The 25,919-nt window shown below is 62.1% G+C and overlaps 1 protein-coding gene across 6 annotated transcripts in view; it reads right to left on the bottom strand.

Moving 5' to 3' along the window:
* Window positions 1-539: 539 nt before the first annotated feature.
* The window catches only part of SARDH (sarcosine dehydrogenase), a 61,240-nt gene continuing 35,860 nt past the window's right edge, over window positions 540-25,919 (bottom strand). For all 6 annotated transcript variants that reach the window (XM_023242968.2, XM_045042594.1, XM_045042591.1 and 3 more), the window contains 6 exons: window positions 22,866-23,013; window positions 18,638-18,731; window positions 5,898-6,060; window positions 5,238-5,406; window positions 3,467-3,602; window positions 540-2,034 (listed from right to left, as the gene is read on the bottom strand). In XM_023242968.2, coding sequence (XP_023098736.2) covers window positions 1,909-2,034; window positions 3,467-3,602; window positions 5,238-5,406; window positions 5,898-6,060; window positions 18,638-18,731; window positions 22,866-23,013 — 836 coding nt within the window. In that variant the 3' untranslated portion in view covers window positions 540-1,908. The remainder of the gene's footprint in view (window positions 2,035-3,466; window positions 3,603-5,237; window positions 5,407-5,897; window positions 6,061-18,637; window positions 18,732-22,865; window positions 23,014-25,919) is intronic.

The following is a 25,919-nucleotide window of genomic DNA, read 5'->3' as shown; positions in this document are numbered from 1 at the left end:
TTCCTGCGGCTGGCAGGAGAGCCTGGGAGGTGGCTCCCTGGCCTCTCCCACGTGGTGACCCGATGTCCTCCCCGGAGGGGCCGGGTTATTTCCCCGCGGCAGAGAAGCAAACGTACCAACAGCGAGGGCTCGAGTCAAAGCTCCTGTCTCTGAGCTCAGCCCCTGAGGGAGCGGTCAGATGGGAACCTGGATCGCCCCCCGCCCCTCACACTTAGCCTCCCCCTACCCAGGACAGGCTGTGGGGGGAACACGTATCCCGGCCCCATCCAGGGCTCTGGGGCCAAACCACGGAGCCCGGGGAAGCAGGCCAGGCCTTCTGGGAAGCCGTCTCCCCTCCTCTCCACTTCTGGCCCCTCGGGGTCCACTGGGCTTCCCCCAGACTCTCTCACGCGGGAGCCAGGCCTGCGTGTGAGCCGGGAGGCTACAGGTCTCCGGGTCTCCTCTGCCGGAGGCGCGCAAAGCCCTGGAGGCCCAAGCTCCGCAGCCTGTGGTCTGGCGAGGGGGCCGGAGAGCTTTCCAGAGGCCATGTGAAACCCAAACATCTTCCCACGACTTCGACTTTATTAGCCTGACCTGTTCCAGCGCGGTCCACGGTGGGGCTGTGTACTATGTGAGCATCTGAAAGCAGCCAGGGCTCGCCAGGGACTGCCCCCTGCCCCAGTGACCGTGCGGCTTCCTGCGAGCGTCTGAAGGGACCCTGTCCTCCTTGTCCCCCCCACACCCGCCACCTTCTGCTCCCCAGAGAGTCAGGCATGCCAGGCAAGGCCGCATGGGCGGTCCCCGGGCTGCCCGGTGGGGGCCGAGATCCTGCTGGGGTGAGCCGGAGAGGTGACGGGGGAGGGACCGGGGACGGGGGCACGGGGCGGGACACACGCTTATCCTGGCCAGGAAGGCAGGGAGGAGGGTCACACAGGCAGATGTTAGAGAGCTCTGAAGGCCCAGAGAAGGGGTGCAGGGGAGTCACCCCCTTTAAAGACCCTGTGCGAGGCCCTTCCCCGGGGCCACAAGTGGAGAGAGCGGGGAGGCGGGAGCCACGTTCCAGTCACAAAGCAAGGACAGAGGCCACAAGGCAGGAGGGGTCTGTCGGGTTCTCACCCGGCAACACGCCACTCCTTCACGGACCTAGCGAACGACGTGCTCTTGGGGAAACTGAGGCAGGAGGTGGGGCTTCTGCATGGGCGAGGGAGGGCACTGATGTGAGACCCACCCCTCCCACGCCCTGCTTCTGCTCACCTATTTCACCAGCTGGTGGTGCTCAGAACGCTTTCCCGTGTGAGAAACAGGTCAAGGCAGGAAGAATTGGCTTCCTGGATCCCCTCCTCTGCCAGCCTCTGGGGAACGGACCATCCTGCCCAACGGCCTGGCCGCAGGGACCCAGCCAAGCTGGCACCCCTGCTCTCTGCCTTTAAACTGCGCCCGAGGCAGACAGTACTAAACAATCCTCACTCTGTCCCTAATTCCAGATGCACCTGGAAACTCTCCAGCGGTGCTCTGCTCTGGACAGTCTGCTCGTCGGGCAGGCCTGGGATACCAGGCAGATCCCTTTGCTTCCCTGCTTCTATACTGGGCTTACTAGGGGTTAACTACGCACCTTCTCAGAAGCTTCTAGAGGGCCACATGGCACGCTCCCTGAGCCCAAGACCTTGCAGCTTTGTTTTGGGGGGTAGGGGTGGACTAGAGGCCAGCCTCTGGTCAGTGACCATAGGACAGGCCCTCTGGGTCTTCTGTCCGCTCGGGTGGTATCTGTTTGGGGGGCGAGCAGCTCTGCACTAGGAGGGCGGGGAGGACCCCTGCTCTGGCCGGGTCCAGTCCTGGGCCAGGGCGGCGGGCCCCGTGGGGAGAGTCAGCGAGGAACGGAGCAGGTCTCAGCCTCCTGATGCACCGAGGCTCCGCCCCGCGGGGGGTGGGTCAGTAGATTCCCTTCACCCTCTTGTTGTCAGGGTCGAAGGGAGACTTCAGGTGAGCCCGGGCAGGGTAGGTCACCCCCATCCGCTCCAGAGCATAGTCACCACTCTTCACAAAGTCCAGAGAGACCTGTTGCAGAACAGAGGGGGTGTGGGTCACCTGTTACCTGGCGGGTGCTGGGCTCCTATCTACCTGCTTCCCGGAGGGCGGGCTCGGCCTCACCTGTTCCCTCTGGGCAAACCCATCTCTGTGCCACGGGCCCTCCTCTGAACGCAAGAACAGCCCTGAGCCCATAGGAGCCCTGACTTGGACTTGACCGCCTGGGGCCCCAGCAGAGCCGCGGGCTGGCAGCCCGTGGGGACACCTCTAGCTGCAGAAAGTGTGGATCCCTGCGAAACCGGGGAACAGGAAAAGGACCGTGTGCCTAGACCCTGGGCACACTGGCTCCGCATGGGGATCCTGCCCTCTCAGTACAGGGGCCGCACCCAGGGCCGGCCGTGGGCAAGGCACCGTGGGCTCTGCTCCTAGAGATCTCTTCTCTCCTAGCAATGCAGGACAGGCAGCCCGGGTCCCAGGACCCTCAGAGGCCCAGGGTGGGAGCCCCCTGCCCAGGCCTACATGCCAGGCCCGGCATGTCCCTGGCACCCCTGCCTGGGCTGGTCTGACTCACACCCGCCTCCTCCTTGCTCATTCTTCCAAGTGGATCTCCCTCTGGGGCCTCTGCTGGCCGCACATGGGGGGAGCTGCAGCCTGGGGTCCTCCGAGTGTCTAAGGCTGAGGCTGGAAAGCTCAGCCCCAGCTGGGTGAGCATCTCAGCCCCCACGGCCAGAGCCTTTCAGCGCCTCGGTTTCCCGGCTGCCACAGGGCTGGTGCAGACCTCCAGGGAGCAAGGCAAGCAGGCCCGGCCACAAAGATGCTATGGCCGTGAGCTCCTCCCGCTCCTCGCTCGCGTCACGGCGTCCAGCCCGTGCCACTGACACCCTTGCGACCAGCCAGCCAGTCTGGCAAGTGCTTCGAGCCCCCTCCCCGGGCTCTGACCCCTGCAGGCCCTCAATGGGCCCTTTCTCTGCCTCTGCGCCCCCTGCCGATGTGCAGGGAGGAGCCGGGCTCAGTGCGGGTCACTGGGGTTTGCAAATGGTCACGTGGCAAAATGTGTCTATGGCTGCACGTGTCCGTACGCGAGTACACGTGTGCGTACATGCGTGTGCAGGCACAGGTGGGACGAGGAAAGAGAGGAGAGGAATGCGCTCTTGCGCCCACCCCAGCCTCGAGGTTTGGGTCTCTGGCTCCAGGAGCAGAGGGCGTTAGCCCTGGCCCAGAGCCTCTTCCTGACCAAGAGAAGCCTGGAGCTCCCAAAGTCGGATTTTTTCAGAGAGCAAATACAGAACTAGCCACTGACCCCGCCAGAGACGCGGCCCCATCAACCGCGACCTCGCCGCGCCCGGTCGCCCAGGTCCAGCATGGCGCAGGGGTCCAGGCGGCACTGGGGCGCCGACAGGGAGCCTGACGGGGAGCCGAGCTTCCCTGGGCAGAGCCAGGGTGGGGGGTGGGGCGGACTCACCGACTGGCCGCTGGGGTCCCGGATGTAGCCGTAGGCGAGGGTCTTGTCAACAGCAAACCCGAAGTCAGCCCTCCGGACGTGGCCTACCACCTGGCCGTTTCTCCAGATGGCCTCCAGGCCAAACATGGGCACTTTTCTGGAAGAAGCAAGAGAGAGCTGGGGCCCCGGAGCCCCCAGGGGGGAGACCCGCGCCCTGGGCCCTGGAGCCATCCCAGTGCCTGGCCCCCAGGTCGCCAGGCACAGCGTCCAAGCGGATGCCCGAACGAGAACAGACCACTGCCGGGCCCTGACTTCTGCGTCTGCAGGGACAGACCCCAGGTATTTGGGAAAGGCCCGCCGTTTAACTTGCTTTTCCTTGACTTCTGAATAATTGAAAGCCTTATGCCCCCGAGGCTTGTTTTACGGTGGTTCCTTCTCCACAGAACGCTGCATTATCTACCAAAAGGACTTTTCTTTAGTATGAATGCAGACTATAACGTTTCTGAAAATTCAGAAGAGCAAACGCAGAGATTAGACTACAATCACAGATGCTCCAGCGCCCGGAAGTGCCTGGCATATTTAGTGCAAATCTCTGCAGACTCGTGCCTCTGGGTGTTGGGTCGGTGTTTGTGGAGAGCCTGACGGGTGCCCGGGGCCGGCCGCCCCCCAGGAGAGGGTGGCGCAGCCGTGTGGATCCTGCCCTGGGCAAAGGCGCGGGGACGAGGCGTGGGGGCCTCTGGCTCTGGGCCCCGAGTGAATGAGGGAAGAGGGTGGGACAGACGGCGGTTCCGCGACAAATCCCTGCCCTTTCGTCCCACCCGGTCCTGTGGGGCACATGCTGTTTGCACGTGAGGAAACAGGCCGGGGTAGGGGGCATCCTGGCCGTGTCCTTCCTCAGGACCGGAACCGCCCTGGCTGCCTCGGTGGCCCCGCAGAGAACACCCGAGCGGGGCCGGAGGGCTGTGGCGGGTGCATCGGAGGCTCCCGGAGCCAGACAGACATCAGGCTGCAGGTGCTTCCCGGAGGGCCAGGTGGCAGAGGGGCTCCGCAGGGCTCTGCTCCGTCTGCACCCCCAAACGGGAGCCTGGGCTGCTCCCCAGCAGGTGGACAGGCGGCGTGCGGGGGGGCCGGTCTGACCGGAGCCCGGGGAGAAGCAGCAGGGCGATGACAAGCCACAGCTCGGCTCCCCCTCTGCCCCCCCCCCCCCGTGTCTCCTGACACTTCTGTTGACGGCTCCAGAAATCCGGGAGAATGGCCGCGTTCGTGGGAGCCTGTCAGCCGCAAATCAGCAAAGTCGAGCCGCCGTCCTGGAGACCGTTGCTACCCAGGTTCCCGCGAAGACACCAGCCTGGGACTGTCATTTCAGAGTCACCTGCCCAGGTGGAATCCTGGGACAGCACGGGCCAGATCCCGAGGACATAACTGAGCCACCTGCTCAGAGCTCCCCGCCTCCGGGGGCAAGTGGAAGGGTCGGGTCCCCGGAACGGGCCCTCCTTCCTGTGGCTGGGTGACCCCGTCCCTTGGCACCCCAGGTCTCCAGGCCACGGCCTGGCCTTCCCTCCACCATCTGTCGTGGGGGGCATTTAACCGGAACATGGTGAGAAGTCACCACACGGTGACCGGGAAGCTGGGCCCTCAGCCCGGGTCCACCCACGGGAGGTGGCCTGGCGGCACCTTTGTCCTTCAAAAGCTGTGTGTGAGCAGGGTGTGTCCCAGCCCCCCCCCGGGTCCCCTCGGGCCCTGCTGACCCCGTCCTACTGGACGGACAGACACAAGACCACGGGCCACTCACTCGTCCACCGTGAAGCACACCAGACGTCGGCGGAGGCCCTCGGACCGCTGCTTCTCCAGGGCCTCCCGCCCCAGGAAGGGGACCGCTGACTTGAGCTTACAGGTGAAGGCCAAGCCCGCCTCCAGGGGGCTGTCGTCGGGGCGCAGGTCTGCGTGCCAGTGCCGGTAGCCTGCGGGGAGGACACCCGGGGGTCAGTGCCCAGCAGACGTGCGGGGCGGGCTCCTCCTAGACCTGCAGAAGGTCCCCTGGGCGAGGCCCCGGGAGCAGATGCCCCGTCCAGCCTCTGCCCTGCCGGTGAGCTGTCAGGCAGGGACCCGAGCAGCCCTGCCCTCACATCCTTCCAACCTCCCGGGGAAACCCAGGCACCCAGTCCAAAGCCAGCTCCGGCCCCGGCCCCCCCAAGGCTGGGCAAGCACCCCTCCCCCTCCCCCTCCAAGTGCTGCTGTCAGGGACCCCAGCCCCGGCCCCAGGCCTGCGTGGAAGCCATGGTCTGTGGGCAGTGCAGGGGTTGGTGGGGGGAAGGCTGGGGAGGCCGACAGAAAGGGGCAGGCGGGAAGGGGAGTGGGGCAGGGAAGAAGCACAGGGGCCGACACCCCCCGCCCCCCCACCTGCAGCATGGCTCCGGGCAGCCCGGGGGCGCCCTGTGGGCCCCACACACACCTTTCTCGATGCTCAGGGAGTCGATGGCCCGGTACCCGGCGTTGACGAGGCCGTGCTTGGTGCCTGCGGCCATCACAGCCCGGTACACGGGCACACAGGCTGGCTTGGGCACATGAAGCTCCCAGCCCAGCTCCCCCACGAAGGAGAGCCTCATGGCCCGCACCTGGGGGCACAGGGCACGACTCAGACCCAGGCTAGGGTCAGGCGACCCAGGTCGAGCGCCTACTGTCACCATTCTCACTAGCTGGCCCCGGCCCTGGCCGCCCAGCACACAGGGATGGGGTCTCCAAGGACAGAGCTCCAGACTGCTCTGGAAATCTCTAGGGGGAAAGAGGGGTGTCAGCACTGGGAGCAGGAGAAAGCGGACACACGGTTCCCAGGCCTCACTCTTTTAAGTCACTGTGCACGTGTCCCGGAGCAGCCGTACCAAATGGCCACAGACCGGGGACTTAGAGGAGCAGAAGTGTGTTCTCTCCCAGTTCTGGAGGCTTGAGGCCCCAAATCAATGTGGCAGCACTCTGTGCTCTGGGGGAGGGTCCTTCCTGCCTCCTCCAGCCACAGGTGCTTCCTGGGCTTGTGGTCACATCCCTCCAGTCTCTGTGTCACACGGCTTCTCCTCTGTGTCTTGTCTACTTTGGTCTCTTATCAGGACACTTGTCACTGGAGCCAAGATCCACCCTGGTCCTGGACGATCCTGTCTTAAGATTCTTACCTGAGTCACAACGTCAAAGACACTACGTCTAACTGAGGCCACACTCGGGTTCTGGGCGGGGGGCTAGGACGCAGGCACCTATTTTGGAGGCCACCATTCAGTCACCACAGCGACCTTTGGCAAGTCTCCTGGCCTCCCTCTGGCCTCAATTTCGCCATCTGTAAATGGGATCAGGAGCCCGGCTCTGTCTGTTTTAAGAAGCTCTGAGGTCTGGGGCACCTGGGGGACTCCGTCGGTTAAGCATCCGACTTCAGCTCGGGTCATGATCTCACGGTTTGTGAGTTCGAGCCCCGCGTCGGGTTCTGTGCTGACCGCTCAGAGCCTGGAGCCTGATTCAGATTCTGTGTCTCCCTCTTTTCTGTGTCCCTCCCCAGCTTGCACTCTGTCTCTCTCTGTCTCTCTGTCTCTCTCTCTCTTTCAAAAATAAACACCAATCAATCAATCACTTAAAAATAAAAAAGAAGCTCTGGGGTCTGTCTGTGAGGGGGAGTTGCTGGGAGGTCGGTGGCCCAGCTCAGGGGTCACCGTGGCTGCACCCGATGGGTTCTGACACATCAAGAGGGGAAGCAGACAGGTGCTGAGTCGGCACTGTGATTGCTCCCCGGCCTGGTCAGCCTTGGCCGGATGCTGGGCTCTGAAGACACACACAGCCTCTGCCCCCACCCCCGTCCCTGCCCCGGCCTGGAGTCTTAGAAGGCCAGAGCCAGAAGCACAAGCCAGTTCTCTGGCAACCACGCTCAGGGTGGGCAAGTGTTGGGCAGGAAGGCGCCTGCCTGGGAGGGCCCGGCCCGGCTGGCAGGTGACAGAGCTTCCCGCTGCAGACAGGCCTTCCCGGAGAGCAGGGGCCAGGGCACCGAGCTGGAGCAGGTGTGCAGGGGAGGACAGAGAGAGGGGCATACAGTGGGGTCGAAAGGACCTTTGTGAGGACCACTTCAGTGACAGCTGGGCCCCAGGGGCCAGCAAGGGACTGTGCGTCCCCAACGCCCCGGAGAAGACAGTGCTGTTGACACAGTGTTCCCTGGGCTACGTTCTGCACACACATTCCGTCACTGGAGCACTTCTCCCACATGGTGGCAGAGACCCATGTAAACAACATCCAGGGGATGATGCAAAAACAGAGGCCCAGAGGCGCCACGCGTCTCCGATGGGGCAGCTGGCCTCTGGGTACCAGGCTGGCGGCTGTGTGGGGGCCACAGCCAGCAGCGGGCAGCGCCCTGCCCCCTGGCCTGTGACCTGTCCTGTATGGTTGGTTTGCTTACTGGTCATTTACAACCCAGCCACAGTGCCTGCTTCCTGGCCTTCGGGCAAATCCTCGAGTCCACGGTGTCCCCGGGGGTAAGGCCTGAGCCCGCAGCTCCAGGACCGTCCTTGTCACAAGAGGGACATGGAAAGTACAGCAAAGTGCAGAGCTCACGGGGAGGAAGGAGCCTACCCCATCGCTGCCGCGAGCCTGTGCGGCTCCGACTGGATTACTGTCTACACAGGAGGGGGCGGAGGCCACTCTCCCGAGCACAGACCCAGCTCCTTACAAACCTGACACTTTAATCACATTGCTGCCGAGGGGTTGGATTCTGAAAGCTCTGGAAACAGTGAACATTTGCTCTGAGTTGCCATTTGCCCAGGCCTCTCAAAAAACTCACAACCGACACAGAAAACGTACTGTTGACATTTCCCTGCTTCCCTAGCGCAAGCCGTGGGCCCCTGACAAAGATCGCCTGTCAACGGGGTTCTAATTTTAGACAGCCCACGGAGGAGCTTGGGGCTCAAAGCCAATCTCATTTTGAAATGGGAAAAATCATTTTTAAAGCTCCCCCATTAATGGCCCAGGTTCGTGTCAGACACACACAGTCCCAGTTAAGTGAGAGGGTCAGGCCCTGGGGCTCCGTGATTTCATCGGGGGAAAGCCTCTTCCCAGCCTCTTCCGCGGCTCCCAGGAACCCCACCCCCACCCCCCGCCCCGCTCCCCGGGGCCAGGGGCCGGCTGCCTGGCTCTCTACTGCACCCTTGTGCTCCGGTTCAGCACACAGTAGGTGCTAAATAAATACTTCCCAAACGGTGGAGTAAAACAGGGGCAGGTGGGCCTCTGCTTCTGGCAAATTGAGGGAGTTTGGGGAAGCCCAGGTGCATTTCTAAGTTCACAGAATTGCTGGTTTTCAAGACATCTTGCATTTGTTTCCACTGAAGCAGTGGATTTGGGGGAGGGGGTGCTCATTTCTTCTGAGCAGGGACACACAGTAAAGAGGAAAAGCTAAAAATGAGGATATCCGGATCATGGGCTCTGGTCAGCCTCTCCTCCCTGCCTCAGTGCCCCCATCTGATAGATGGGAGAGGACAGTGCTTCTGATCATCAAGTTCAGGGGAAGCATGGTGTCTGGGACACAGTCACCTGCCAGCAAAGACTGGGTTGGACTGCCTTCAAAAGCAAGCCCCGAACGGAGGCAAACCCCCTTGCAAAACAGAGCCCCACTCTCTTACAGGAGCCGCAGGCCCTGGATGAAGTCACAAAATCATGGGAGGTCGTCAGGAAGGACCTTAAATCAGGACCCTTCTCTCACCCTAAAGGCCCCCCAAGATACTGTTGGAATTCATAAACACAGGCTCAAAATCAACACACAAAAATCAATGGGGTTTTTATACCTTAGCAATGAACAATCCAAAAAGGAAATTTTTACAAAACCCCATTTATAATAGGATCAAAAAGAACAACATACTTAAAAAGAAACCTAACTATGGAGGTAAAAGACGTCTACACCGAAGACTACCAAACTTTGCCGAAAGAAACGAAAAAAGGTATGAATAAATGGGAAGACATCCCATGTTCATGGATTGGAACACAGTATCATTATGGTATCAATACTACCCAACGCGATGTGCAGATTCACTGTATCCCTATCAGAATCCCAGGGACACTTTTTGCAGAAATAGAAAAATCCATCCTAGCATTCATACGGAATCTCAAGGGACCTCAAACAGCCAAAGCAATCTTGAAAATGAGTAAGGCTGCAAAACTTGCAGTTCCCGATTCCAAAACTAACTACAAAGCTCCCGTAATCGAAAAGCGTGTGGTACTGGCATAAAATCAGACAAACAAACCGATGGAATAGAAAAGTGGGCCCAGAAATAAACCTTCACGTGTGTGGCCAAACGATCTCTAGCAAGGCTGCCGAGACCACTCAATGGGGAAGGGACAGTCTCTTCAACACACGTGTTGGGAAAACTTCACATGCGGAAGAATGAAGCCGCATTTGCGCCATATACGAACATTAACTCAAAATGGATTAAAGACCTCACTGTACGTCTCAGAACTGTAAAACTCCCAGGAGAAACAGGGGAAAGTTTCATGACATTGGACTTGGCAATGATTTCTTGCATATGACACCAAAGGCACAGGTAACAAAAAGCAAAATTAGTCAAATGGGGCTACGTCAAACATGAAAATTTCTGTGTATCAAAGGAAACAGCCAACAGTGAAAAGACAACCTACAGAGAGGGAGGAAATATTTACAAATCATATATGTAATAAGGGGTTAATATCAAGCATACATAAAGAACCCCTACAACTCAACACCAACAAAACAACCCGACTGAGAAACAAGGAAAGGATAAATAGAACTGGGGTCTATCCATACAATGGAATATTATCATCCAATAAAAGGAAGATTTTGACACCTGCTACAACACGGATGAACCTTGAGGCCATCGTGCTAAGTGAGATAAGCCAGACACAAAAAGGTAAGTCCTATATGATTCCACTTCCACGGAATTAAACTAGTCACACTCATAGAGACGGAAGGTAGCTGGTGGTTACCAGGAGCTGGGGACAGGGCAAATGGGGGTTGGTGTTTAATTGATATGGAGTTTCAGCTTTGCCAGATGAAAAAGTCCTGGAAATCTGTTGCACAACAATGTGAATCCAGTGACTACTACTGAACTACATGCTTAAAAAAGGTTAAAATGGTAAGAACAGAACAAACACCCTTCTCCCCATGGATGGGCACCTAAAGCCCAGGGGGACTGGGTAACTGCTTTCTTAATGTTTTGGGTGCCGGGAGCAAGGGAAGGGCAGCAGACGCTCGTGCTGACACCGGTCCATGACGGGCCAGCCACCCACAGAAGCGGCAGGCACCATGGTGGCCGAGAGCATGAGCTCGGGTTTAAATCTGGGTCCCCAGGGGCACCTGGGTGGCTCAGTCAGTCGAATGTCCGACTCTTGATTTCCGCTCAGGTCGTGATCTCACAGTTCGTGGGATTGAGTCCTGCGTTGGGCAAAGCATGGAGGTTGGCTTAGGATTCTTTCCCTTGTCCTCTCTCTCTCTCTCTCCCCCCTCCCTGCTCCTCCCCCTTCAAAAAAAATAAACTTTTAAAAGTAAAAATAAAAAAAATAAATAAGTAAATAAAAAGTCCCCTGGTGACTGATGTCCCTCTGAGTCTCTTCTGCAAGTCCAGGATAACAGTATGTCCTTCATTGGGGCACCTGGGAGGAGGGCTCAGTGGGTCAAGGGTTCCACTTTGGCTCAGGTCACCATCTCTCGGTTCGTGGGTTCGAGCCCCGCGACGGGCCCTGTGCTGACAACTCAGAGCCTGGAACCTGCTTTGGATTCTGTGGCTCCCCCTCTCCCTTTCCCTCTCCCTCTCTCTCTCTCTCTCAAAAATAAATAAACATTAAAAAATTAAAAAAAATAAAAACCCGTATGTCCTTCATAGGCTCACGGGAGCACTCAACAGAATCATCCCCATAAAGCCCCAGGCAGGGTGCTCACCACGGGGGAAGTGGTGTTACCGGCCCAAATAAGGAAGCGGGGACTCAGGGGGAGTTTGGTCGCTTGCCCCAGGCCCGCTGATGTCCCGGGAAATGTTTGATAATCGTCTCCCGGGGTGGGGTAGGGGGGTGTTCTGTAGCACTGAGCACTTTCCGTGGTGTAAATGCTCCTCCCGCTGCTGGTGACTTCACTGTGGCTCACTAGTCTTCCTACAGATTTCACCGCGGCTCTCCGGCTGGCACCAGCCCGCCCAGTACTCGGGGGGAGGCCTCGCAACTGGGAAGCGGGCAGCACGGTGTGGGGGGGGGGCCGCCAGGGTTTCCAAGTGGAGAGCCCGTGCGGGTGCCGTAAGATCCACACTCCCTGCCCTGACGGACTCACTCGAAGATTGTTGGGTGCTTGGGTTCTAGCAAGACGTGCTCCTTGGTGACTCAGGGCGCTCCTGCCGGCTTTCCGTGGACGGGACGGGAGTCCGGGGAGGTGCTGGGCCGCCGCCTCGGCTCAGATCAAAGGGCACGCAGGGGCCCCTGGGCAGGGGAGGCCACGTGGCTCCCGTGGGATGCCCTGGGCACGTGCGTCACCAGAACAAGCCCGGAGTGTGCCTTTCCGGGTAAATATCGCAGGAGGGCTCCGGCAGCTGTGCCCACGGACTCAGGCCAGCATGTCCAACCTTTTCAGATCACATTAGCTCATGGCAGTCTTACAAGTTTCCAGGCATTTGGTTGTGTAACAGCACCCCCAACACCCCATGCACATCCTCCCAACTCAGCCATCTCTTACATAAATGAGGATTCCCAGGGACCCTGGAGGCAGGGGGTGGGCAGAGATCAGAGCATGGGCGGCCCTCTGCAGGGGCCTGGCGTCCTGAACCCCCAGGAAAAGGGGAGAGAATGTTGGTGACAGGTTCAAGGATCTTCATTTTTCAACCTCCCTGGAGGCTCCCAAGACATCCTCGATTCTAATAATGATCTATCTGCAGGGGGGATGTGCAATTTCCCCCAGCGGTCTGGTCCAGAAGGCTGGGTGTGCAGTGGGGGTGGTGGCTCTGGGGACGGTGATTATGGTAACGAAGAGAGTGGTGATGGCAGGAGTTGGGGGGCATGGTGAAGGGGGTGGGGGTGGGGGGGTGGGAGAGGATGTCTGCAAACCAATTTCCAAGAATAAGAATAAATAAAAGGTATGATGCTCAAATCACACGTCAAAAACTTGACCTTCGGGGCGCCTGGGTGGCTCAGTCGGTGAAGCATCCGACTCTCGGTTTCGGCTCAGGTCATGATCTCACGGTTCGTGAGTTCGAGCCCCACATCGGGCTCCGCACTGACAGTGTGGAGCCTGCTTGGGATTCTCTCTCTCCCTCTCTCTCTGCCCGCCCCCCCCCCCCCGCCACGTGCACGCTCTCTCTCAAAATCAATCAATCAGTCAACAGCAACAACAAAGTCAACAACAAGTCAACAACAAGTTGACCCTTTCTGAGGATCTGAAAACTTGACCCTTTCTGAGGATCTGAAAAGCTCCACAGAAGCTGTCCGACCCTCGGGGTCCTTCTTCCAGGCCCCCAGAAGGCCGGATGCACCACAGACCCTACCCCCTGCGCTCCTTAGCGGAAAGCACACCTCGCCAGCCAGCCGCCCCTGGAACCGCAGATTTCAAGCCACCCTGAATAGTCCCTGAGCTGTCTACACCACAGAGCACAGTAGAGTGAGAACACCACTCATTCCCTGCAGAGAAAGGACACAGCCCTACCCCAGGGGAGCTTCCAGAACCTCTGAAGCTCCTGCCCCGGACGCCATCCAGACACGTCTTCACCTCACGCTTTCACGGCAAGAAGCCACCCGGTCCCCCAGGGGGTGCCTTGAACAGTGGCTGTGGCCACACGGCGGCTTTCTCCACCACACCCACGGGACCCGCCCCCCACACCCCCTGGCTTCCCAGAGCCACGGACGAATCTGGGCATGTTGTGCGAGGCGACTTCTTAGGCAGCCGCTAAAACCCCACTGTCAAATGAATACAGGCTCTGTGAAGCTACGGGCGGCTCTGTATGAAGGCCCGAGCCCCCGACTGTCCGCGTAACGCGCGCGGGTGGGAGAACATTCCATCCCGAGCTAATCGAATCCCAACGCTGCCACGGCGAGCCCTTCACACCGTCGGGAGGAGAAATCCAATTTCCTTTTGACCTGAAATTAATTTTCAGGAGACAATCACTTTATCACTGTGCCTCGTGACGGGCCTCGTGACGAGCTTCCAGAGGGGGGCCCCCCGTCCTCGGCCGAGGCGCCAGGAACACCACGTCTCCCCCGGTAACCACGCTGGGAGAGCGCTTCCCACTGGGACCCTCGCTGGCCTCGAGGCCAACATGTGAAGGCAAAGACATCTGGTCAGTTTCCTGCCAAGGAGACGCTTCCCTCCTCCCTGCCCTTCCTCTAGGAATGCGAGGCTCAGGGAAGCTGGGGGCCCGAGATCTTGGGGAGTTGTTGCAAAACCAGGACGCGGCTCAGCCGGGGTCGTCGGCCCGTCTGTCGGCCGTGAGTGTGGGTCACGGCGGGCGGTGGCAGGGTCCCGCTCGCCGCCCTGGGCCCCGGCTGCGGTCGGGGCTCCGGCCCCCAACATTCCGCACATTGTGACCAGGAGGCCTGGCCGGCTACACATTCCTCTTCTGCATCTGGTTGGCTGGAACCCAATTACCTCCCGTACAACTTGGCCCGGCCCACGCTCTGGCCCAGCACCTCTTCAGGCGGAGGGATATGGCGTCGGTACGTGCCGAAGCCGGGGCGAGATATTATTTGGGAGAATATGAAATCCCCCTGGATTCAGACAGAGTTCAGGCTGTCTGGACAGACTTGCACGGCAGCCCAGAAAGGATTTTAGACACCGTCCAGGCTTCGTGCTACAGGTGGGGAAGCCGGGGCCAGGAGAGGTGGTCCCAGAAGGCCGGGGCAAGACTAGAGGCTCCCAGCTCTGTTGAGCATTGGGGTGACTTTGTTCCCGAACCCTCGGGTTCTGTGCTGACCCAGCTCCCGCCCCTCCCCCACCCCCACCCCCCCTGCCTGTGAGGCCACCACGGGGCCGAGGGCAGCTCAGGTCCCGCAGCCTGAGGCCCGGCCAGCGGCTGACTTCCCCACTCCCCTTCCTGGACAGTGAATGGGGAGGCCATTGCACCCTAGGCTTGGACCATCCTGGAACAGGGGGCCTGGGCCATTCTGAGGTCCGCAAACCCCGTCACATCACCACTAAGGAACCTCAGCCTTTGCTCCGTGTGGCCCACGCCTCCATCGCCCCGGGAGGGGATACCCGGAGGTGGGATTTCGGCGCGTCTGGGGCCCCAGCTGGGCACCAACCTACCCCACCCTCGTCGCACCCGTCGAATGTTCTTGCCCCGTTTCTGTCATGTCTAGGAGCGGGCCCACCAGGCCCCCTGGGGGACTCCCAGCCCCTAGGGCAGGATGGGGTCCTCCCGGTAGGCCACAGGGCAGGCTGCAGTGACCTCACCTCCAGGCTGTTTGACGTGACCTCCAGAGCAGCAGGGAGGAGGAGGGACCAGAAGAGGGCTGTGTGACACAGCCAGGCACCAGACAGACTCTGGGCTCTGCACTCGCCCAACTGCCCAGCCCCCTAAAGGCACCAAGCATCCAAGGACACACACACACACACACACACACACACACACACGCGAGTGACCCCGCGGGACATTAAATCCGTGTGTTTGGAGATTGGCCGCTCTTCCTAAGGAGTGAGGCAGCGTCCCCCCAGCCCTGGGCGCTGGCTGTCACGTCCCCTGTAGGAGCCGCTATGCGCTTCTAGCCAGGCAGTGGAGAGAAAGAAGCCTGTGCTGGTCACCCCCAGGGTGTGTGCTCCTTTCGTCCTGCCAAGGGGGTCAGGGGGCCGTGGGATGAGGGACCCCTGTCCCGGGCCGGGCCCCTCCCCAGCTGAGAGGCCCGAGTCCCCTTGTCTTCCCTCACTTGCCCTGCCACAACTCCACTCTCCCTCCTGGGAACCTGTTCCTGGGACCTTCCTCACTGCCATGTCAGCTGCCCGGGGAGTGACCAGGCCCTGTCTCCAGTGCAGGCGGGGCTGTGCTGCCGAGTCCTTTCTGCCCCCACCCCCACCCCAGCTAGGCTGTGAGCCAGGCCGTGAAGGAGGGAGGGGCGCATCCCAGGGCCTCCGGTCCGGCTTACGGCCCGGCACCAGTGAGGGGGTTGCTCCCAGCCAACAAGCCCGGAATTAATTCTAGAGCCAGGTGGGGGCGCAGGGGCTGGGTGGTAGAGGGCAGAGGTGCGGGGAGGAAGGTCAGCATCGGGACTAGATGCTGCGGTTGGGTCGGGACTCAGAGGAGAACCCGAATTGGCCAGCGTGAGCTGAGGATGCCAGTCTCTCGCAGGCGGGACCCGGCTTGGCAAGCTCTGAACTTGTGCGCCCCTCCCACCAGAGGCCTGGGACAGCGCGGGGCACGGCGAGGAGACAGAAGCTACCAAAGGAGCCCACCATGCAATGACCCAGCGGGCCCGGACTGTGTACCTGGGACACCTCTGGGTCTGGGTCTGGTTCCGGTTCTGAGGGACCCACCGTAGGTCAACGATCAGAGTCCTAAAAGGGCCACGGTCAAGGGGAGCTCATCCCCAGGCTATTCCCAAGCACGACGCTGCTCAAGGAGCCGAGAGACGACCACAGGGGCTTTCAAAGGGGCTCCTGGAGAATGTTTAAAGGGACCGGAACACTGTCACCACCGTCATCAGAGAAGAAAGCTGCGCACACACGCTGTCTTCTGTTTTAAACCTTACAGACGCAGGTCGGGGAAAGCAGACGCGATGTCAACCTGTTGACCTCGGCTCTGCCGGGGGCAGAGTCACAGGGACCTCCGTGTCCTTGCTCTCGGTTTACAAATGTCCCCAGTATTTACAGTGAGACGCGGTGCCCACCATCCCCTCAGCCGGACGCCGGCAGGCGGGCTCTGGGCTGGCACCTCGTGCGAGGCCCCTGCTCACGCACCAGCCACCCCCGGGCCAAGGGCGGAGGGAAGACACTCAGACAGGTCCAAGGTCACACTCAAAGGGGTCACGCTAGAAGGGAGCTCTGCCTCCAGACCCCTCTCCTTCTTAACCACCACACCGAACGTTCATTCATAAAGTAATAAAACACTTTTTGACAAAACCAGGAGGTCAGTTCCAGAGGAGACAGCGAGAAGCCGCCCCATCGGTGTCCTGTGCCTGGGCCCGGGCATCCCATGACACCCTCACCTTGTGTCTGGCCTCTGTTACCCTAGGGAGGGGGGGTCATCCCGGAGTCTGGCCCCGCTTCCCCTCGGCCCGAGACCTGACCCAGCCCGGCTCCCCGGCCCTGCCGGCCAAAGTGCAGCCAGACGGCCACGGGCCAGACCTAGGGAGGCAGCCAGGGCTGAGAAGGGCCGGCCCCCGGGGCGGGAGACGGCTGAAGTACACTGGCCAAGAACAAGCCCCAGGTGCCTCGTTGGAGCGGCCCGGGCTGGGAAGGGAAGTGCTCCCACCTGGTGCTCTCCCCCACTCCCCCCACCCCAGCCACACGCGGCCCGAGCGGACACCAAGCCTCTCAACTCCCCTTCACACCTCCGCGAGCCAGAACCCAATCCCAGATGGGGCTGGACGCTGCATGGACCCCATGGGGGCCCACAGCCCAGCTGCCGTCGAGGCCCGCTGGATGCCTGCCGGGGCCTGGGTCGAGCTGTGCCGCTTTCTCAAAGCACCCACCCTCTCTGGTCCTGGCAAGCAGCTCTGCACAAAGGAGGCAGGAAGCAAGCTAGACAGAGTAGACAGAGACCCCTCCCCCCCAGCTTCCTGTCCCTCAGCTCCGCCTCCGGGGAGCGAAGGTCAGTGCTCCCCTGGTCTGCACACGCGCCTTTGTCCCCATCCTCTCTCTGGCGGCCTCCTCAGGACCCAGTGCTAACAGGACCCAGGTTGGGCCCCGAACTCCAGCCCCTCTGCAGGCCAGGATCCCACTCTTCCACGACCCGGACGAACATGGAGGCAGAGGGAAGGGAGAGGTGCACCCCCCGCCCGGCTATCCATCCACCCCCCCCCACCCCCCAGCCCCCACCTGACGGCCCTGTCCGTTTCGTGGACGCGTATCTGTGTGCTTTAATGCTTCACTAGCTGAGGGCCGGGGGCGCTCTGCCCAACCTCTCTGAGCTCAGTTCCCTACATCATGAGCTGCCGTAGGGCCTGGGCCACCGCACCTGGCCGTGACCCTGACCGCCACGCGGGATAATCCCAGACTAGCTGTCCTCCCTGGGCGATTCTGCCCCCTGGGGACACTGGGTCGCGTCTGGACACATTTGTGGTGGTCACTGCTGGGGGCGCTCCTGTCATCGAGTGGGTGGAGGCCAGGGGTGCCCCTCAGGCCAGCCTCCGGCCTCCCGAACGTCCACAGTGCTGAGGCTGAGGAGCCTCGTAATGGAACCTTTGGGTACTCGTGAGCATTAAGTGGGACACGCGCACGCCACGTGCTCAGAACGGGGCCTGGTGCCCAGCAAGACCCCGGCAAATAGTGGCCGAGGCTCCCTTTACTGTCTGCTCCTTCCTTCGGCCTCGGGGAGTCAGAACGGAGACCAGGATGCTTCATTTCCAACAAGGACGCTGAGGCGCCGGGAAGGGACGTGCTGGCCCAGAGCTGGACCCGGCCCTGGTCCCCCCTGCCCACCGCCCCCACCCCCCGTGGTCTCCGAAGAAACCTCCTGCCAGAGCCGGGTCCCATAGAGCCCCGACACCGGCCGCAGTGCCGGAAGCCTCGGGTTCCGGGACTCGCACTTTCTAGAACTGGGGAGCAGCTCCAGAGGAGCACCCACACACATCCACAACGCCACGTGGGCGCGGGTGGGGGGTGGAGAATGCCAGGGAAGGCCAAGTGCCTCCCCAAAGGCCACGGAGCCCAACCACGGTAGCAAACCGCTCTGCTGTCCCCAGTCCTGTCGTTTCCAACACGTCCCAAGTATGTGCCACCCTGACCCGAGAGGACATGATGCCCCGTGCCTCTGACGAGGGGACGCTGAGGGCGGCTGTGTGGGTGTCGAGGCTGTCTTTCCTGGTGGAAGCTTGGGGGTGAGCCCCCCAGCATGTGCGGGGCACTGGGCAGAGCACCGGTGAGGCCTGACTCGGACCCATCACCCCTCTGGAGTCCGAACAGCCTGTGGGCAGGACCATCTAAGTCCCCACGGCGAAGTGGGGCGCAGAGGCTCCCAAGCCCGAGCCCCAGGCACCCTGCCGCCACCCACAACCCAGGAGAGGCCACCCACTGGTACCTACCAGGTGCCCGGAGGCTCTCACCAGCTTGTGGGTGGAGAAAGGAAAAGCCTCATTGCTCAGGTCTGCGTCCAGCACCTCCTGGAGAATGGCCCGGCTGTGGGCAAGAACAAAGTCGGCTGGTCAGTCAACAAACTCTTGCTGAGCACTCGTGGGCGCAGACTCTGGGCCAGGAAGGCACTGGGGACAGAGCAGTGAGCAGGACGAGTCCCCGTCGCCGTGACTCAGACAGACAACGGACAGGTATTAGTAACAGCACACCAAGAGAAGCACCTGACAAAAACCCAGTCCGCAAGAAAGCCCGTTCAGCGGGAACGATGATGGGCGGTGAGCCCAGCCCGGGTAGAGACCAGACTCACCCGAGCTCCTGGGGCAGTGGCCTGACCATCTAACGCCCCCAAGGGCCCCCCGAGTCCCAGGGCAGGAGCCTAGTTTGCGAGTTCCCTGAGGGCAGGGGCTGCCCTCCTCACCTCCCGCACCCCAGCACCGGCACCCGGGAGTCCGGCTCTAGTGCTTGATGGGTTACCTGAGAGCTCGCTGAGCCCAAAGCTCTCGCTACCCACGGAAACCTTCACTTCTTGGGCCCCTTGCCCCCTTGTCTCCCTCCAGGACTTCGTTCACTCCTTCCTGTACTCCTCGGCATTGCCACCCGGGTGCCCTGCCCCTGGTTAAGCCTTTGTCACCCTCCAGGTCTTGGCTTGGCTGCCACCTCCTCCAGGAAGCCCTCCCCGACTCCCTGAATCTGAGGCTCTGATACATCTGACAGGGCGCCTCTCACATGGCTTGTCCTTGCTCCTGTCCCAACGTGCCCGGCACAGAGGGCACACGGTAAACGGAACTGAGTGACAACAGCCTGGCTCTGCACCCCAGGGTGGGCTCCCCGTTGGCAGGAGACAGCTCCCCGTGGGGGTACCAGCGGGTGCTGGGGCTGCTGGGTACCGCGGCTCAGAATGCTTGCGGCCCACCCTAATTCCCGCCCCCACGGTGCTGGAGCTGCCCACCCACACCGGCCCGAGATGCCTAGCACGCTGCAGGCTGCGAGTGCCTTATGTAACACACACCCCCGGCCCCCACGTGCTGCCAGCCCCCAGAGAGCCCACCTCTGGTCCTCGAGGAGCACGGCCCCTCCGTAGCTCTGGGGGGTGGCCGGCGTCTTCTCTGCCTGCTTCCCGGCAGGGGCGGGAGCCTGGAGCTGCCGCCTGGGCCGGGCCGAGGGTCTGTAGGGGGTCAGCAGCACTCCGGGTAGCCCTGGGCACCAATCTACCTAACGTGGGCGGGGGCGCAGGAGGCTGTCCCTCCACGAGAGGGACAGCAGGTGGCGCTGGAGGGCACGGGCCAGAGACGCAGGTTCAAGTCCCGGCTCCCTTGCTCACCCCTGGCCTCCCCCCCCCCCGCCTCCCCATCCTCTGCGGGGGGGGGGGGGGGCAGTGACGCCACCTCCCAGGACCCCGGCGGGGAATCGGCGAGAAAGCACCTGCCGAGCATCTGGGCGTTGATGACCGTGATAGCGAGCACCCACTAGCCGCCTGTGGCCGCTTGGGTTTCAGTTCATTACGATGAAATATTCGGTCTCTCCAGATACCTTTCAAGGGCTCGATGGCCACCTACAGCTTAGCGGCTGCTGTACAGGGCCCACCCAATTGCAGAACGCTTCCAGAGAGTTCTACCGGACAGCTGGAAACTTAGCACCGCGCACGGTCCGGGTGCCGGGCTAAATTGCTTCCCACCTGACAATTCAGAAGGTCCAGCACCCCCCCCCCCACATGGTGGTGGTGCCAGTGAGGCTGTTACTCTACAGGAATGTGGGGCTATTCTTGAAGGAGAAGACACATCGGAGCAGTAAGTAATTTCCGGGGGGGGGGTGAGGTGGCCGTCACCACCACCCTCCTGGAGCGGCTTCTAATGAGGCAGAGGAGGCTGGCCTGTCCCCTGGGGGCGCTGCCTTGATCTGAGTGCCCGCACCCTCCCTCCCCTGCCCACCAGCCTCCCCCCGCAGTAGAAAAAGCCCACGCCCCACCGTGGGTGCTGTGGCAAGGGGGCAGAGGCTGCCCAGGGCCAGCCAGGACCCCCGGCCCCGTTGGGCCCACAGACGGGGAGCTGGCTGGCCCTGGGGAGACACGGAAACCACCCCACGGTATCTGCTGGGCGAGCCGGGGCCCTGGGTGATCTCTCTGGGCCCCACGTCCCTCCCCGTAGCCGTGGCCACCAACCTCTGCTCCGCTCCGCGTTCCTCTCCTCCCTTCCTGGCTGCACGTGCTTCTGCCCAGCGGTCCCGCAAACCACCCTCAACTCCACCGGAAGCCCCAAACATAATGCTCCGCTTTGGACCTTCATCCCGCTTGGCCCCACTGGCCACCTGGACATGGCTCAAAATCCCGGCTTCTCCGGCCTCCGAGGCTCCCCACACACCTGCTGGCCTCCTAGCCCGGCCCGGCGTCAGAGACCCTGCGAAAGCCCAAGTCTGACCATGTCTCTGCTCTGCTCAGTCCCCCTCACTCACAGCCCCCTGGACCCGCAGGCTCTCGCCTCCTCTGCTCCCCGAGCACATCTCCAGCTGCCCTGCTCCAGCCGGCCTCCCCTTTTCCTTCAGACACACAGGCACATCCCCGCCACCGGGCCTTTGCACATGCTGTGTCCTCTGCCTGGAACACCATCCCTCCAGAGAGCTCCAAAGCTCAATCCCTCACTTCTTCCAGGGCTTTGCCCAAACCTCCCCTTAGTGGATGTTGGTTTTCATGGGCAGCCTGAGGGCAAACACTTGACAGATGCCGATCCACGTTAACGTATACGATTCCATTCATTCGTTGGCCAAGCGCGTACCTGCCGTGTGCCCCTGAGCAACGCCCACACAGAACCAGCTACAACACAGCCTGGGAGGGAAGCCGGCCAGTCCAGGACCCAGCCGGGGAGCCTCAGGCTCGATCAGCTCCAAGGCCCCAGGGAAAACGACCCCGCGGCCGGTCTGAGCACGCCAGCCGGGGATCCCAGAGGGACTCCTGGCTGACAGGGACGTCACCTGGACACAGCGTGCTTCGTCAGAGCACGCAGCCTCTGGGGATATCTGGCTGCAGGCACATCCCCCTCCCCTCCCCCTCCCTCCCTCCGCCTCCAGCTCTTCCCACCATCTTCCAGGAAAACATCCTTCCTTGAACACGGGGCCCCCAGAAGCAGGGGCCCTCCTCTCCTGCTTCTCCTCTCCGGTCCGGCAGGGTCCACCACACGCGAGGAGTCTCCCCACCACTGACGCGTGCCTGGGCTCCGGGGTCAGTGATGGAGCACCCACAGCAGGCGTGTCGCCACCAAGAGGGCGTGTAACTCCCCGGGAAGGGCAGCTGCGGGCGCGCGGCTGAGAGCTCGGGGGGAGTCCATGCCCACCCGCCCTGGCACTGGTGAGCTGCGCGACCCTGGGCAAACGTCTCCCCCTCTGTGTGCCTCTGTCTCCTCCCCCTCAAGGAATAAGAACAGTTAGGACCGCCTCGAAAGGCTATTATCGGGATTTTCGGGAGACGCTGGCACAGGGTTTGGCAAATCACAGGTGCCCAGCTGGTGGCTGTTACCACGATTATCCTTCCCCACTGGTCCCCCGCCCCCAAGTCCCTTCCCGGAGCCCGGCTCGAGAGACCTTTCCAAGCACGCAACTGCCCAGGTGCCCCTTTGCCTAGCCCCCACCCCCCCACCACCGTGGCTCCCTGCACAGGCCAGCGTCTGAGGGTTTGCAGGCTCTGACTCCTCATGGGTGGGAGTGTAGCTCAGCAAATATTTACGGAACGGACGCATGACCGACTCATCCACCCGGAGGTGTTCGGGGCGGGGGGCGCGGGCCTCTCGGTGTTCGGTATTATTCTCAGCCCAGGTGTTGGGTAGAACCCCAGCCCGGCTGTGCCCACTTGGACGTGGCATCAGCAACTGCTAGACCGTCAGTGACCCGGAGACACCCCCGACTCGGTGACACACACAGGCCCTTCTGTGACCCCTGAACCCTCAGGCGCAGATTCCTGTCCGGCTGGGTCTGGCGCTCCCACTGAGGGCTCGCCTGTATTCCGGGGCTTTGAAGGTGAGTTATCTGGCGTGGCGTCTCTGGGTTCACGAGAGCCTTTAGCTACCCGGAACGTCCCATTCTGGACCAGCAGGACCAGCGGCTGCTTCCGCCCACGGGTGCCAGCTGGAGGGACCCGGGTGTGGGTCCCAGGGGCTGGGCACCCGGCTGCTTGGCTCCCGGTCCCGTCCTCACCTGGCCGGGCCCTGGATGCTGATCAGACCCAGGTCCTCGGAGCTGTCGATGAGCTGGCACCGGAACTTCTGATCCTGCAGGACCGTGCTGATGTGAGACCAGTTGTGCTGGGCCACGGCCCCGCCCACGGCCAGGTAGTAGCCGTCCCCTGGAAGAGAGGCGGCGAGGACTAGCCGGAGGCCTCTGGGTCGAGGAAGCACCTGCTCTTTCCCGGAAAGTGAAAAACACAAGCCGGAGGGCAGTGACCCTCCCCAGGGGCACCGGCTGCTCTCCGGGGGCAGGGAGTGGCGGCCGGGGTGGGGGACCCCTGGGGGCTGCACACACACGCCAAGGGAGCACTGTTCTGGGAGAGTCTGAGGCTTTCACCCACTTCTCAAAGGGCTCCTGACCAGGAGAGGGGGACAGCTCCCACCCGGTCGAGGCCCGAGGCTCCGTGTGTCATCAGTGCTGGGCAGCCTTGGACAGATCTCTTCCTCTCTGGCTCTGCTCTCACTCCGTATGCCCCTGGCCCCCCCGTCTCTGGATCCCCCTTTGGCCATATCAGGACTTGGTGGGGCCAGGTACCGGGCCGGGCTTTGCCAGTAATACCCCCTTGATTCCCCCCACACACAGGAGGCTGATTCTCATCACCACCCCAGGGTTTCAGAAAAGGAGACCGAGGTTCAGAGAGGTCACATGGTAGAAAATCAGACTCTGTCCAGCTCTGAGTCATGGCCTGGGCCACACTGCCACCCAGGTTTGGGTAAACAGAGGGCAGCCCGCCTCGGCTCAGCGTCGGGGGAGAGTCACTGCCCTGGGGAGCTGGGACAGCTGTGTGGCCTTGGACCCATCACACAGCCTCCCTGAGCCCCTGTGCTCTCATCTGTCATGGAGAGTCTTTGTAGCTCCTCTGCAGGGGTACTGTGAGATCCAGCCACTGCCTGTGCCTGGGGCGGGTGGGCTCCCATCGGTCATTTGCCCGTGATCTCTGGAGGAACCGGAGGGGGTGGGGGGGGGGGTGGGGAGGGAGGCGGGAGGCCTCCTTCTTCTCAGCTTTCCCTGGACCTCCCCTCGCATCCCCCCTCTTTCCTTTCTTATTAATTCTCACGGGGCTCCCCCACCCCAGAGCAGAGGTCCCCAGGCGATCCCTGACCCCTCAGCCACTTCTCCGTCTGTACGGTGGGAATATGGGACTGGAAATGCCCTCACAGGCCGGGTTCCCACAGCTGCTGCGGGCGGGGCCCCAGGGAGGGGCGCAGAAGGGTCTAGAAGGCCTCCTCCCGTCGGGGTCCCCTGGCAGCCGCCTCCGTCAGCCTGGGCATCACTGCCGTGGGCTGGGCATAGCGTGTGGGCACGGGTGGAGATGGGCAGGGGGTTCCCTGCTGGAGAACCCTCCTGGGTGCCTCTTGCTGGTGCGTCCCAGCCCCGCCCCCCCTACACCCCCCACCCCGCAGCTGTGGTAATAGACGCAGCCACCCACCGTGATCGAAAAGCAGTCCCACCTCACTCTACCCTTCCCTGGCAGAGGAGGGCCTGGCTGGTGGCAGAGGGCTCGGGGCAAAGGGCACCAGGCCTCTCCGTCTCCAGGAGCAGCTGCTGGCTAGGCTCTCGTGGGGGGGGGGGGGGTCCCGGGCGGGGGGGTGTTGGGCTGGGACCACCAGCTGGAAGCTTGGAGCTGGGGCCCGCCTCCCCCCTCAATCCCGCCTGGGAAGGAGCAGAAGCAGGGGCTGCGGTCCTCAGCTGCCTCCTCCCACCCTTGTCCAGGCGACCCCTGGGACGTTCCCCACCTTGTCACCCCACATGCTGTGTGCTCCCCTAGGTCCCACGCAGAGGCCTTCGCCTCCGGGAAGCCCTTCCTGAATATACCAGGGCAAGTGGCCAGCAGCCCCGCCGTCTCCTCCACCCGCGCATCCCGAAGCAGCCTCCAAACCCCTCCTCTCAGCGCCCGGGGCAGCAGCACCTCTGGGCTGGATGGCCGGACCTGTCCCCTCCTGGCCCCAGCCTCCAATCCCACCCCCAGTCCTGCTCACCACATCTCGATCGCCCTTGCTCGCACAGCCCTCAGGAGGGTCCGAAAGTGCTCCCCCCCCCCCCCCCGCCCGTCAGAGCCTGCCGCCCACAAGGCACGTGGCTCTGATGCACTTGGCTCTGCTCTTGGGCGGGGGTCTGTCCTCACCCAGGCCCTCCACTCACCACTGCCTCGCCGGGCCTGAGCCCCTCCTCCTCACCTTCTGGGACTCAGCTCAAACATCCCCTCCTCCGGGAAGCCCGCTTACCCACTCCACCCTGCAGAGCACCGACACGACCTCACCGCAGTGGCCTGCCCCCTTGCCCGTGCCCGGGGACCACGGCCGTCCCGCGTCCACAACCTCCCTACAGCCAGGACCGTACCCTGCACCCACCTTTGGATCCTTTGGGCCACGGGGCTGGGGAAAACAATCCCTGTGGGGATACTCTGCAGGGATACTACTCCTCCCCACCCCGGAGGACACCGTCTGGGAATCACATAGGCCTTGGCATCAGACCGGCCTGGCCAAGAGGTGGCTCTGTGGCTCGACGCCCTCACTTCTTACTTCTCTGGGCCTCCGTTTTCTCATCTATAAGATGGGCTGAACCACACCTGCCCCCATAGGACTGTTAAACAGCATCCACTGGGTTAAAACGTCTACCAGAGCACTGGTCAGGTATGATCAAGTCTCCTCTCTTCCTCCTCCGTCTTAAACCGATGAGCACAAAGGGAGACAGAAGCCAAAAAGACAAGTCGGCCGCGTCCTCCGCGTAGCCCCAGGGGTCCGGAGCCACCCAAGGCCCCTCCTCAAGGGACGGGGGTTACCGGGGCCGCCTGGTGCCAGGGCAGCTGCCGGGCCCGGCGTTCTCCGGACAGCTGTCCTCATCAAAGACCCAAAGTGCCGGGTCCTGAGGCCGCAGCTCCGGGCCCAGCCTGCAAGTGGCCGTGGCAGAGAGGGCGGTCAGTGGGCAGAGTCCAGGGGCTCGGGCTCCAGCCGGGGAGCTGGGGGCTGCGGGGTTGACCTCGCACCTTCCTGTATCGTCAGCACGTCTCCTACAAGCGCGTCT

Source organism: Felis catus, chromosome D4 (genome assembly GCF_018350175.1).
Source record: "Felis catus isolate Fca126 chromosome D4, F.catus_Fca126_mat1.0, whole genome shotgun sequence".
Taxonomy (NCBI): domain Eukaryota; kingdom Metazoa; phylum Chordata; class Mammalia; order Carnivora; family Felidae; genus Felis; species Felis catus.
This window is presented reverse-complemented; position numbering and strand designations above follow the sequence as displayed.